The sequence below is a fragment of the Marmota marmota genome, unplaced genomic scaffold (genome assembly GCF_001458135.2).
Source record: "Marmota marmota marmota unplaced genomic scaffold, marMar, whole genome shotgun sequence".
In the NCBI taxonomy this organism is placed as follows: domain Eukaryota; kingdom Metazoa; phylum Chordata; class Mammalia; order Rodentia; family Sciuridae; genus Marmota; species Marmota marmota.
In genome coordinates, this window is record NW_026000016.1 from 1,418,198 (window position 1) to 1,433,757 (window position 15,560).

The window sequence follows — 15,560 nt, forward strand, 5'->3', positions numbered from 1 at the left end:
ATTAAATCTAAGTTGCCAGTTGTTATGTGGAGAGGTAAAGTTCAGGGAATAAGTGGAAAAACCACAGGACTGAAGAACCTGAGGACTTTATCATGAAAACTGGCTTCAATTTTTTAGAGTCCTTCATAAAAATTGACCCTTTTTAACCATCCCACCAAACAGGTAACTTATTTTTCTTATACAACATTGTGTAAGAGCAAAAGAAAAATAATTCACAAATAAGCCACATTGCTTTTATTTCATTAAAAATGAAGATGATTATCAAAGCACAATGAAAGAAATTACTCAAGCTGGAAAAATATTTGCTACAAATCACATTCCTGAGCTTCTGGTTTTGTATCATTTTAAAAGCCCTTAAAATAGATGATGGCTGGTGATTTTGTGAACGTTGAAAGTTTTCATTTGTTTGTTATCTGTTTATGGATAAGAAAGACATCCTAAATCCTGATTAGTAGCTAGAACTTTGAGCCAATTCTTTTGTTGTTGTTGTTGTTTTATTTTGAGAAAATATTTTTAGCTGTCAATGGATCTTTTATTTTATTTTTGTATATTCAGTGCTGAGTGTCAAACCCAAGGTCTCATGCATGCCAGGCAAGCGCTCCACCACTGAGCCACAACTCCAGTCCTGAGCCACTTTCCCCAGACATGAAATAGTGTCCTGTTTTGTACCAAACATGAAGATTACATAGACGATTGTAGCAAGTATATTAACTGACCAGCAATAGATGTTTAAAAAAATTAGGAGAAACTTGTTAGAATGATTCTTTGAAGAATCCCTTGCATAGACAACTTCATGAAGATATGAATACTTCTGCATAAGGACCTTTCAAACAAATGATATAAAAATCTTGGAAAAAGGGATAAATAAAACTTAAAATTTACCTTGACATTTGGTGACACAAGAAGAATAAAACATTTTTCTATCAAGAAAAATCCATGGATGCCTCCAATTAGACCCAACAGTTTCCAAATATGACCTTTGCTTTCATGGAAATAATGTCCAAACTCAGTGTCTTCCTGCCTATCTAAACCAAGAACCTAAAAAAAAAAAAAAAAAAGGGAAAGAAAAGAATTTTTGATGACTTTGGTACCAAATAGTAAGCACAGTGGTTTAATATATTCAACTTTCAGTCAAGGGATCCGATGATGACTGAAATATTCAAAACTCGGTTTGCTATTTGTTTTAGATATGTGACTATTTCTACCACATGATTTAAACAGGGTCAAATAAAATGTATACAGTAGAAAATAAAGGAGATCTTTGAATAGCTTATCCTGATGAATAAAAATGGCACCTCAGTTTTATTTTGGCAAGTGGCCTAGATTTTTATACATTCTCTGTCTTGTGGCTGCTTTTTTCCCTTCAGGAGTTCTATCTGTTGGTACATCAATATTCCATATCAATATGACTTATACCCAGAACACAGAAGGATATATTTCACTGGAGTTTTATTCCCCCCTAACCCAATGCAACTAAAGTAAAGTTTTAATAAATACTTAGATATGTAAGAAATCCATTTGGAAGACATTCCTCCACTTATATGCTATATGATCAGCAATACTGTCAGCCCTCTGGGACAAACAAAACAAACAAACAAAAACCATGAAATGAATTGAGAATAAGAACTTTGCTCTGGTTGACTCTTTCTATCAGTTCTTTCAATCCATTGATTGACTTCATAATTTCTTTTTTTAAAATTATTTTAGTTGCAGATGGGCACAATACTTTCATTTTACTTATTTATTTTTATGTAGTGCTGAGGATCAAACCCAGTTCCTCACACATGCTAGGCAAGTGCTCTACCACTGAGCCACAGCCACAGCCCCCAGAATTTCTTGTTATAAGTCCTTACATACCATATTTCTTTCCCAAGAGTATAAAATTTGTAAATAGCTTAGTGGTTTCCAGATTTAGAATGTTCCTGACCACTAAATTAAAGAAAGAAAAAATAAATTATGTATAGATTTCTGTATGTATGTTCAGAAATGTCGGTATTTGTGAATGACGGTATTTGTGCATGTACACATATCCATGATCTACATCTGCATCCTTTGCATATTGAAAATATTCAGGGAAAAAAATCCTGCATTTTTATTAAACAAGTACAGACTTTTATTCTTGTCATTATCCTTTTAATAACACAGTGTAATAATTGTTTGCTTTGCATTTACATTGTGTTAGATATTGTAAATAGTCCAGAGATTATTTCAAGTTTAGGGAGGATATGCATAGCATATATGCACATACAACACCTTTGAATGTATAGGATATATGCACATACTATACCCTTGCTTTCTTGGATTGTGACACCCTTTGGAATCCTGGAACTTATCCTGTGGATACCAATGCCCATGGGATGTACGTATGTATATGTGTGAGTATGATTGTGTACCTATATGCATACTTCGAGTATATAGATATGACTAAAAAAACCAAATATGTTATTCTGTTTTTATTTTGGTAAGAATGTTAACTATATCAACCTAATACTTGTAATTACCATTATTTCACTTGCTAGTGAGTATTGCAGTATCACAAAATAAAGCAGAAGAAAACACCTTAATTTCAGGATAGAACGTAGATCTTTGAGTTGAATAAATTTAGCCAATAAAAAGGAAAATTACAACAATGACATTTGTCTCATTTCCACACAGTTTACCAAGGATTGAACTCAGGGGCACTCAACCACTGAGCCACATCCCCAGCTCTATTTTATATTTTATTTAGAGACAGGGTCTCACAGAGTTGCTCAGCACCTCGCTATTGCTGAGGCTGGCTTTGAACTTTCGATCCTCCTTTCTCAGCCTACCAAGCCACTGGGATTTACAGGCATGTGCCACTGCACCCAGCTCTGCACAGATTTTTGAAAACCTGGGTCACATTCAGGACACTGATTTTTCTAACTTTCCACCACATTTGTACTGTGTCTTTCTAATAATTCTTGTTCTCAGCTCTTTTTTCAAGCAAAGAAACTGCCCTCTAAATTTCAGGAAATCGAGGTAACTTTTAAGTTCACCTCTGTATCATATCCTGTCCACCCCCACGTCCACCCCTGCTGCTTGTAGCTAGTTGTGTGCTCCCCTCTAAAGACCCCGGCAGCCTTCAGATCCTTTTTGGCTTTTCAGGCTCTCAGGCAATAAACAACTCTGTAACCACTGTGGTGACCTAGAAAAAGGCCCTGGCCACCGCCTCAAGCCAATAACGAGCCCTGAAATATTTCCAGAAAATTAGATTATGGAGGAAATTAAAACTAATAATGGTTTGTTTTATTTCTCCAATGCTCACTTTGCGATTTTCCAAACATCACATTATTATTGAGCCTCTAAGCAACAAGAGTGGCCCTGTAGAAAAGTGCCAGAGGCTTGTGGAAAATTTTTAACATCTTGGGATTTGCAAAGGGCAGGATCATTGGTCTATGGTCTCCATCCATATGAAGAGATTTCAGAGGGAATAGATATCCACCACTCTTTTAATAGCTTGGGTCTAAGAGTTTTCATTTCTGATAAATAGAAACCCTCAGATTACTTCAACAAAGGGCTAGCTTCTTGGTGCTTACATTTTACTTAAGACAAATCCAGACACCATTATTCAAGAAAGAATGAGAAATCCATTCTGAGGGCTTCATGAAAGAGAAGTTAATAATAGTCGCTACACTGAGCTGTGAGCAGGGTCCAAGGTACCAAACAAGGGAAAAGCAACCCCAGAAACTCAATACCACCTTCAGGTGAAAAGGGCACAGGGAGGAAGTGCTGTTACTGAAACTCAGCAAGACGTGGAGCCCTGGAGGAGACCCGCCATTTGTGGTAAGAAGGAAGGCTCATCTGCTACTTTTGGAGCACATGCCCATGCTAGGAGGGAGCTGTGAAGAAATGCACCTGCCTCTTTCTCCTCCTATCTATCTTGGACTTCCCATGGGCTTGACCCAAACAAAATTCCAGCCTGCATGAGAGCTGAGGAGATGCAACCTTTTGGGGTAGAAGAGAGAGAAAAATGGGCTATGGATCTGAATGAGCACAGGCAACTGGAGAAAAACCAGCATAACATCTCACGGTCCATTTTTTTTTTCTACTTTTAGACAATGGATATTGCCTTATGGAATCTTTCTTAATAGGAATCTAGATCTGATCACCTCTTCTTTTTTTCTTTCAAAAAATAAGAATAATATGAGGTGAACTTAATGTCTGGTCATCTCTTCTCCTCCAAAAGTGCTGAGAAGCTTAGGACAAATACTATTTCTTTCCAAGGAAAATACTGGCCACTGTATTTATTCTTTGAAGCCACTGTAAAATTTTTGTGTAAATGCCTCCAGTTGTTAAATTTAAAGAGAAATTCAACACATTCCATCTGAAATGGAAAGAAACAGATTACCTGAGGGATAAGGTGGAGCAGGGCATCCCCTGAGAGTGTCCCAACAGCCAAACCCACAAACATCTGTAAAATAAGGTTGTAGTTCTCTTCACAGTTGTGGAAAAGGACCAGTACTGTCCCAAGCATGGAGCCCAGTGTGAGAAGTGTCACAGCCACTGTGCTGTAGCCATATTCTAAGTGAAAGGAGATCACAAAGACTGTCAGTACTCGTTGTTGTTCAGTCATGTTTCAGCTACTCAAAGTGCCAGAATAATCTCTTACAATGACAATGGATACGGATGTGGATTGTGATATAAGTTACATATAGGGTGTTATGGTTTGGATGTGAGGTGTCCCCCAAAAGCTCACATGCAAGACAATGCAAGAAGGTCCAGAGAAGAAATGTTTGGGTTACAAGAGCCTTAACCCAATCCGTGATTTAATCCCCTGATACGGATTAACTGAGTGGTAACTGAAGTGGTAGGGTGTGGATGGAGGAGGTGGGAATTAGAGCATGGCTTTGGGTATATATTTGTATCTGGTGAACAGATTTCTCTCTCTGCTTGCTGATCACCATGATGTGAGCTGCTTCCCTCCACCACCCTTGCCGTGATGCCAGCATCATTTAGATCCCCAAGGAATGGAGCTGACCTTCTATGGACTAATACCTCTGAAACCGTAGCCCTCAAACAAACTTTTCCTCCCCTAAAATTGTCCTGGTCAGATGCTTTAGTCACAGCAGCAAAATAGCTAACTAAAATATGGGGAAAGTTTTAATTCTTATGGAAAACAATGGACTACTCTGAAGCTTTGCTCCCTTCCAAACCTACCACCCAAGGAGACCATATTAGGGGGTGGAGCCTTTGGGGAGTGATTAGGTCATGAGAGCTCTGCCCTGAGAATGGGACTATAGCCCTTACGAGGTGCTAAAGAGATCAGTCTTTCTTCCACCAGATGGAGACTTAGTGAGAAGACACCAGCAAGTAGACCTCTCACCAAAGGCCACTCTACCGGCACCTTGATCTTGGATTTCTGAATCTCCAGATCTTACTTTCTATCATTTATAAGTCCCCCACTCTATGGTATTCTCATAGAAAGAACTAAGACAAGACTTTCACTTAACCCCGTTGCTTTGAAGTTATTCTGACTACTCTTTAACAAAAATCAAAGAGGCAATCACAAACCTAGTTTACTTCCAAACCACAAAGAAATTAATGTCTCTTTCTTAAAACTAAAACATCCATTGACAGACACTAGCAATGAGTTCCATCTAATAGATTTTAAATCTTTAAAAGGCAAGGAAGAGATGTTATAGGGGAGCCTATAGTTTGGCCCCATGATAGATCCATTTCTGTACAAAATAAGTATGTAACTTCTTCCCGAAAATTCTCAAAACTGCATGCAATGTTGAAAGTACTTCTTATTCTCAATAACTAAAATGAATGATTTGTTGGTGAAAACAGCAAAAAAAAAATGTGAATGGATGATAATATAAAGTTGAACAGTCTGCATTTTTGATTACTGCAATAATTTCGTAACCCCTAAAATTTATACCATGGCTCCAGGGTTCCAAGTATTTTTTTAGTATTCAGAAAAGCAAAAATGTAAAATTTATAAGATTATTCAAACAAAAACAAATATATGTGAAGGTGAAGAAATAGAGGAGGAGAAGGAAGAACAAACATTAAGATAGAAGTGTCTTTCAGAAACAAATAAATGACTTGGAGATAAAGAGTTATTCATGGAATCATTTTCATTTGGCTGAAAACAAACAATTCAGCTATCCTAATACTTAAAGTGCTATGCACTTTTAAAGAAAATGTACTTTCAAAAATTGTTATAATATAGGGGCTGGAGTGTAGCTCAGTGGAAGAGCACTTGCCTAGCATGTGTGACGCACTGGGTTCTATTCTTAGCACCACATACAAATAAATAAAATAAAGATCCATCAACAACTAAAAAGTAGTTTTAAAAGAACAACAAAAAAAGATTGTTATAATAGAAAATGTACTTTTTAACTATATTTATGTTTTTCTGGAAGGTTCACCTTTCACGTTAGATGATATTAATGGTACAACTGGTGACATGGAAATGGGCTTAGGATTTTAGAAGGAACTTTGTTGATTCTACCTTCTGAATTGTTAAGGGGTCTAATATTGAAATGGAATTCATAGAGAACTCAGATGAAGCATGAAAATTTCAGACATTGATTCCCCCACATTAATTGCCTTCATTGATAATGGACATTTCATAAGATGGTTAGGGGAGATGGAAACTTACTCTTCAATAGTTGTAGAGTTTCTATTTTGCAACATGAAAAATGTACTAGAGAGCTGTTGCACATGAATGTGAATATATTTGACATTTTTGAACTGCACAATGAAAAATGGTTAAGGGAGTTGTGGATGTAGCTCAATGGTAAAACAAATAATTAGCATGCATTAGCATGCATGAGGTCTTAGGTTCGATCCCAAGCATAAAAAAAAAAAAAAAGATTGAGATGGTAGATTTTATTTTGTGTAAATTTTACTACAATTTAATTTTTTTAGTTCAAAAAAGGCTGGGGAATGTGGCTTAGTGGTAAAGTACAGGCCTGGCATGTGTGAGGCCCTACGTTCTATACCCAGCACTGAAAAAAGAAAAAAAAAACTTTAAAAAATTGAAGTGGTTGGAATGAAGAGGTTTTATTTCATTCTAATTTAGTAGGAATACCTATGCTAAAACATCTCTAAAGATTTCCAACAAAGTTTCATCTCTCATTCCTCCCCAGATAGATTCTACATAGATTCTATATGGGAATATCATTGTTACCATTTCTACATAAAACTATTTGAATTTTAATTTGGGTACCTAAATTTCCAATAAAATTCCAGGCTGTCACATTTTTATAGTAGCTACATAAGATCATAAAATGTCAAGAACTCCCAAGGACAAGTGAGGATATGACATTTCACAGGCAAAGGGAAAACTTTCAAGTTCTCTCTTTTCCTGTTCTACTCTTCTTTGTCCTGTGGGTAGTTGTGATGAGGAAGAGAATGAATGTCCCATAACATATATTACAAATCTTTTCAGATCCTCTGTGAGTCAGATTTTGCCTGCTCTCGTTTGGGAAGGGCAACCTGAAAACCATAAAAATCTCAGAATTTATGGTCAAAGGACTCTGCTAATTTACTCCAGGTCTCTATATAGGTGCCATGGTGTCTTGATTGGAGTCAGATGACTTGCAGAATGTTCTAAGCATTTTCCATCATTACAATAGACCTTGACCTCTCTATTAAATTCTTAGCTATTCCTGAGCAGCTACTTTAACTAGGTCTGTAATTTGATTTAAACATGGGTATAATCCACTTTCCCAGAAACAATGAAAGGTGGCACTTAGGGATTTAGTTACAGCCTAGCAAACAATATTTCCTTAATAATGATGTATCCCTGGGTCCTTCTGTCTTTAATGCAACATCTTATATTCTATAATTTCCAAAGACCAACACAACTCTTTTCCTTTAATCACATGATGCAAATTTTTAAATTGAGGACAGTGGTGTTTTTCTAGGCTCTTTAGTGGGTGTTATTTGTGGAGATTTTTCTCAGGAAGACTATTCCCTAGAAGGGTTTAGAAGTTTGTCAGAAAGGGGAATAAACCTTTCATTGTAGATCTTGAGTTTGAAAACCCTTTCCCAAGCTTGAATGTACCAGGCACTCTGCTGAGTGGTGGGAATATGAACATGCCCATGGAAGCTCACAGGTGCCACAGTCCTGTCCTCAACCATTGTGACCATCACTGCCCACCAGATACTAAAATATTTAGCTGCTCACTTTTAAGAACACATATTTTTTTTCCCTCCAAGTGAACATGGAGGCTCTGGTCTTTAGGCCTGGCAGACTTTTGTTCCCATAAAGTCTTCAAATGAGCCACTTGCTACCTTAAAATGCACTGTGACTCAGAGGTGAGTTGCTAAACACTTTAGCTATGATGGGCATTGCAGGCTAGCTCAAAGAAAAAGACTGCGGTTCTGAAAAAAAAAAATACATATAAGGTCCTCAGATGAATGGCAGTACTTTAGAGTTGCATTGGTTAACTGTCACATCTCCACTATACGTCATGGATATTCTTAAGCCACCATTGGGGGAGGGTCTTACATGTACAGTGATTTAGGTTCACTGAACACATTTTTGTATTCATGAACACCTCGGAACCTCATGGATACCCTGTGAAGTCTGTGAGAGAGCTTGCCTACAATAGTGACTCAACAGGACACAGGCTAGTACAAACGTTGATTCGGTCATTTCCTGTGAGTGCAAGTATCCGTGCTTTCACTTCCTGTAAGTGTTCATGGCTTCACTTCCTGTGAGGGTAAGTGTCTATGCCTTTACTTCATATGGCTGTCAACTATATCTGGGAGGCTGGTATCCCACTGGATTGGTCACCTCCATCCAAGCACATCTTTGGTTTATCCCCCGTGTGCCTTCATTTTGTACATGTTCCATGATGTGTGAAAGGCTGGGAACCACTTTAGGATCTCACTGCTTTTCCACTGTGCAGAAAAGAGACAGCTTTGTGGAAGGAGAAATATGCTTAAGGCCATGGGGTGGCTGGGGATGAAAAGAGATGACTCAATTCTGCACTTCAGATTCCAATACTAATGTGTTTTCTCGTAGACCACGTCATTTATTAACTGTGGGTTTTTCAGTTGATCTATGATTTGAGTCAAATATGGAGGACAAAATCAGTCTACATAAATTGTGTACAGAATATGAAATATTTATTGAAAAGCAGTATTGCTATACACATGGACGCTGGGGCCAGTTTGCCCAAGTTTAAATGCCAACTTCATCATTTACCATCTGTGTGTCCTTGAGTATGTCACAGAACATCTCAGTGCCTCAGTTTCCTCATTTGTAAAATAAGTATACTAACAGCCCTATCTCCTCACATTATTGGGAGGATTAAATGAGTTGGTAAATATGGGATGTTCAGAATAGCACCTGGTACATCATAAATACTCTTTGCTCACTATTATTATTATATACATTGGGCTGATCAGCTTCCCAATGAAGAACCAGAACTTACTCTCCAGCGTGGTGGGTAGAAGTTTTGCTGGCTGGTCAGTGGGCAGGTGGCAGGAGCAGCTGAGTAGCTGCTGAATGATCCCTGGACTCAGCTGCTTAAAGTCCTCCTTAGAAATGGACGAAAATCTATTCTGTAGAAATATCTCCACCAGCTGCTGAGCAGAGAAGCAAGTCTGCATGGGGAAAACATGCTGTTACTAACCTCAGTTTTGAGCCAGATGTGCCACCAATTGCCATCCTCGAGGAACCAAACTAGACAGAATGTCGACAATGGACAGAGGAAGCCATTCCTATACGTTTCCCTGCTGCTCTTTGTTCATTAACTTTTTGTGAACCTCCCAGGATTATTTTTAAATCTGAGATCAAAGTCTGTAGCACCTTGCTTTCATTCTGAATCTTGTTTAATATTTCCTGCACACTTTTTTCTTTCCTGAAAAGATACACTGTTTTTTACAATGTGTTGCATGGTGGTGGAACCAGCAGTCAAAATAAGGCTTGATGCCTGTGTTTTGTTGGTTTTCAATGTAGCTAAGACTTCACAGGATAAACAGGAACTTTGTGGTAATGAGGTCATTATCTTTAATAACTCCCTGATTTAATAAGCCTGTTTTGGCAACCTGTATTTCCAAAAGTGATAAAAGTAAGGTTACAAATTTTAAAAGTGAATTCTGTGTCAACTAGCTGGTACACATACACTCAATGATATGACTACCTGTGTTACTTGACATCACCGTTCCACAGAACAGTAGGAATTGTTGTTTTCTATTGTCTTATTTTTTATCTTAATGTTTGTAATTTTCCATATTACATAGGCATGTTTATTAAGTAAAACTTATAAATAAACAACAAAGGCAACAAGTCTCTTAAAAATTGCCAGAAGGCATCTTTTCATCTCCAAAATAAAAGCTGATGTTTGTATACATCAAAGATTACAATGTAAATATTTTAATATGTGAATGAAAATGGCATATTTTCACAAGCACAAATGAATGACTTTTATTGAAAGAATGCAATATATTTGTGATCTTTAGTTTCAATGACTAAAGTGTTTTTAGAAAAGTCAGTGCTTTATGAGGCTAATCCGCTTTGCTATGCTGTAGAATTTTTGAGATTTTAAACAAAGACAAGTTTTTAATTAAAAAATAATGACACACTCTTTTTCAACCATACAGATACAAAAAAATCTTCTGGTGATGATTCCATAGATAAAAAAAGATTTTTCTTGATTAGGAAGCTTTTGTTTGCATGGAACACAAACCACACAAATCAGAAAATCAGGAGGAGACCACAGTGGAAGGACACAAAGGATCTCAGAGAATCCAGGCACTGAAGGCCACACCTCATCAGGAGCTGCAGCCCAAACTGGAAATCTGACCAAAGATGTGTATGCGTGTGCACACATGTACACAAAGCATTTTTTCCTTTCTGTTTTCTTCTGTGGGTATCTATTTCCTTCTACACTTTGTCCTCTCATTTGATAATCATGAGGCTATATAAATTCCCATTCTAAAGTGACATTCAGTCAGGAATCCAAGAATGGATTGATCTGCAAAACCTGAGAAAGAATTGATTAGTTCAGGAAAGTCATCTGGGGGCTCTCTTGGGTCAGTTATCTGTCTAGTAGGTCAGTTCTATCCATGTGATAGGAGTGAGGAAGGCGTTTCTTAGAAAGGAATTGTGCAAGAATTCCAAAAAGGTTCCTACTCTGAAAAGTATCACCTGAAAGTTAAATATGTGGTATTCCTCCCTTAAATAAGATAATGTGTACCAAAGACAATATTCTTTTTTGAACCATTTGTTACAGATGGAATATGATTATCTCATCATTAAAAATACTGCCAAAAAGAAAGGGAAATTAGTAACACACTTTTGATTATAAAATATCCATCATAAATATCTTATGGGAAAATGTCTAGCTGGTAAGTAAGAGCAGAGAGGTAAACAGGAACAGAATATCATGCATTTTTTCCCAGTTCATTGTCAAGAAATTGAATAGTTTCTAGTTTTAGAATACCTTCTCAGAGAAAACAGTTTTATTCTATTATAAGTTCTGTGCCCTTGATCTTTACTTGCTGTTGCTCTGTAAGTCATTATTATTTTAAATTTCTTCTGAAATCGCTAATAAGAATGTCTTAATGGTGACTCATTACATTCTATAAAATGTTGAAGAATAGAATGAAAATTTATAATATCTGGCCAGTAATCTTTAAAACACCTTTATTCCTTTGCATAAAACTTCAGTATGTGCTGACTCTTGTGTTGATGTCATCAGGTTTCTATGAAAGTTTTCAAATGTATTCTAAAATAATAGTGTCTAATTTTCACTTTTGATAATCACTTGGAGGGCTTATTATAAGACAGAGTTTTGGGCTCCACTCTCAGGATTGCTGACTCAATAAATTCTGGGGTGGGGCCTGAGAATATGCATTTCTCACAAGTTCCTTGGTGATAATAATGTTTCTGATCCAGGAACAAGACTTGGAGAATGTTGTTCTAAATAATAAAAGCAGGGTCCTCAGAACTGGTATCCCATGTTAGGGTCCCATCAAGAGTCACAAAAAAGTGACATATTGGTACAGAGAAGAATAATTGTAGAAAAGATTATTTCATTTATTTTGCATAGTTAGCACAAACAATAATTGTTACTGTTTTTAAAAATGCATGCCTTAAATAAGAAAGCCTAAATTTTAAGAAATAACCTTTGTTCCTTATGCAAATGAGGTTTCCATAAATCAAATTTATTCCCTTCCTGAAATACGGCCCTGGAGATGCACTTAAGGACACTTTACAAGAGTAATCTGGAAGTCATTTTGTCACCTTCCATTGAATATAATAATCATAAGTTTGAAAGAATCAATTCTGATTGATATATTTTATACATGACATAGGTAACAGAAATTAACTTTTTAAAATACATAGTAGCAAAAATATTTGATATTGCCCAATCATGCATTCACAACTTGTGAACACAACATTCTTTATCAGGAATATAAAGTAGGTACTCTTGTCTTTTTAAGATACAGATTGTATTTCATAGGAGTATTGCTCATTTAGGATATAAAGAACAAAAATATTTTTAACATATTTAAATCATTTCCCAATTAATAATATAGTAGGTCCAATTTCCTAGACAATTTCCCAAATAATAGCATAGTTGTTAAGAACACAGAATATTACCTATATTATTTATCATATGTATCATATATATATACATATTTATATATGTATATATATAAAGCTGAGGATATATATCCTTAGTTTCTATAAACTCAAGCAATTGCTTATTAGCTCCATAGCTCATTTACAGGATGCAATAATACAAACTAACACATATAGTTATTCTAGTAATTAATGAACTAATGCAGGTCAAAATAACACAGTGTCTGATGCATAATAAGTATTTAATAAATGCAAGCCCTTATCACAGAATACTAATTTCTGAAGATTTTAAATGAGTAGGGCAGAGAAAGATTCTCTGATCAAAGTTGGGTTCAGTAAGATTAATTTGTCTAAAATGAACCTCTCCAGACTCCTTTACAAGCCACAGTTAAATGTGCATTTCCAGTATATTTTCCCAACTTGTTTGATCATAGCACCTAAAGAGAAGCTAAGGTATACCAGTGAATATTCTCTGAAACAGAACTTTAGGAAATACAGATATAGATACATTTGTAGGCTCACCTATCACTTTTTAAAAATTCTTCAGTACCATCTACTATATAAATAATGTCATGCTGTTCACAACCTAAAACAATTGCTTCCTAATCTAAGCTAAATTTATTTATGCACTATTGTAGTTATTTATGCAATGTATATATATATCCTCCTCTGCCTTGTATTGTCCTTAAATGCTGTGCCTATATTTGTTCAGCACTGGTTTCATCATGCCTCAGATGGTGATTGGTACATACTAAATATTCACCATATATTTTCTGAATTAATTTTATATGGATTTGATAGTGACCCAAAGAAGAATAGAGCAATATATTTCGTTCTCCTAAATATCCTGGCCTTGTTTTTATTTCTACAGGAATCTGCTTATAGAAAAAAAAAGTAAGAGCATGCTATAGAAATAGATCATTTTTACTTTTAAGAAAATATACATTCTCTTCTTGAATTTTCTACAACTCTGATAGAACTCTCACTGCTGACTTTCTTTATCAATAGCAAATGATTATATGAGAGAAATAATGGAAATACCTGATCCCAGGAAATTGGACCATCATCTGAACCTTTGTCCACAGACACAGATAGATTAGAGTAGCCCCAATCATGGGTTGTTATGTTGTCTTGTTTCCTTTGAAGTTGATGGATTTTATCCTTTTTGATACAGGTGGTTTCGGTCCAGAGAGTATGGAGGAGTTGGTTTAGTTCTAGAAATTTCATACAAAATTGGGTGTTACATAGAATAGGCAGAGCTTGTTCAGAATAATTATAATTTCACATGGCCACAGCATAGACATTTTACAAGATAAATTTTTGTTCTATTGAAAAATCAAGGTTTCATTCTGAACAAAGACATAACATTTATACCTCACATGAACATGGATTCTCTCTCAGGATCTACCTGAGGCTGAACCAATCTTTTAAAGGTATCCCCATCATTTTAATACATTAGAGATGATAAATGGGCAACACAACCAATGAAAATGTCTTCCATTGAATAAAATATTTTCCTTTAATACAAATGTATAAATTAAAGAAGATATTGGCCTAGTTTTTAGGAAATGTATTTCCTTGAGTCAATCCACATCCTTAGTAGATTGACTACCACTTTAATGTAGCCAAGTCAATCAAAGTATCTTCCTCTGTGGATACGAAGAAAAGAGAAAATAAATGAAAGGGAGATGAGATTACTGAGACAAACTAGATCTTGTTTTCTAATGGTATTATGGAATGGATGTAAGTTTATAGATTGCAATTTTGTTTCCCTCAATATTACTCTAGGCTTCAAAAAATACTTATACAGAGAAAAATTAAATGTAATTGTAAATTCATATGGATTTATACATCCTTTTACTTGTTACTAAAGTGTCTTTGGAATTCTCCTAAATGTTATCATCAATGGTAGAAAAACTACAAACTAGAATTTTATTTTAAATTATTAGTTTTGAACAAAAAAAAAATCATGAGACTTGCAGAGAAAAGGGAAAATGTGACCCATGTTCAGGAAAGAGAGTAGTTAACAAATGCATCACTGAGTATTCCCAGATGTTGGTTCTAACAAATTCTTCAAAGCAGCTAGTGTAAGCATGTTTAAGGAACTAAAGGAAAACATACTTAAAGAATAAAAGGAAAGTATGAAACAACAAATCAACTAATTGCAATTTTCAATAAGGAAATAAAAATTAAATAAAAGAAATTCTGGAGAAGGAAGACATAATAACAAAAAATTCACTAAAGGCACTCAATAACATATTTGAGAAGGCAGAGGGTGAAAATCACCAAAAAGTGAAATAAGCTAGACACTGAAAATCGTGTTGAATCTTTCTCTTACCTGTGGAAGTCAGAGAGAAATAATGAATTTTTTAAAGGGGGAAGGGTCTTATGACAATATAATGGGATTCAGTGGAGTAAAGGAAGGGGAATTAGGGGGAAGAAGGATGGAGAAAGGAGGAACAGCAGAATGAAATTAACCAAATTATGTCATGCACATGTATACACATATCACAATGAATCCCACTTTTACATAAAACTAAAATGTACCAATTAAAAATTGAATCCATTACGAATCACTAAACAAAAAGATAAATTAACAGAAACAATCCATTTTGAAGAATAGAAAGTAAAAACAGAGGAAGAACAAGAAGTCTCAGAGAGCTAGGAAACAAGAAGCACATCAAACCTATGTATTGGAAGTCACTGAAAGAGAGGACAAAGAGAAAAAATAATCCGAAAAATAATCTACTGGACAAAATAATACCCCCAAACTTTCCAAGTGATGTAAAAATCTACTGTGTTCAAAAACCTCATCAAACACCAAGGAGGATAAACACAAAAAGATCCACACCCAAACGCATTATAATTAAGTTGTTGAATGTCAAAGACAAATTCTTGAAAGCAAAAAGTGAAAAGGACTCATCACATGTGAGGGAGCATCACTATAGTTAACCACTGACTTTCCATCAGAACAATAGAGATTTGA

The 15,560-nt window shown here is 35.6% G+C and overlaps 1 protein-coding gene across 6 annotated transcripts in view; it reads right to left on the reverse strand.

Annotated features, from left to right (window-relative positions):
- Slc39a12 (solute carrier family 39 member 12) overlaps positions 1-15,560 on the reverse strand; it is a 64,889-nt gene that overhangs the window by 33,537 nt on the left and 15,792 nt on the right. For all 6 annotated transcript variants that reach the window (XM_048809037.1, XM_048809039.1, XM_048809038.1 and 3 more), the window contains exons 5-8: positions 13,616-13,788; positions 9,417-9,588; positions 4,370-4,542; positions 883-1,038 (exon numbers count right to left, since the gene is read on the reverse strand). In XM_048809037.1, coding sequence (XP_048664994.1) covers positions 883-1,038; positions 4,370-4,542; positions 9,417-9,588; positions 13,616-13,788 — 674 coding nt within the window. The remainder of the gene's footprint in view (positions 1-882; positions 1,039-4,369; positions 4,543-9,416; positions 9,589-13,615; positions 13,789-15,560) is intronic.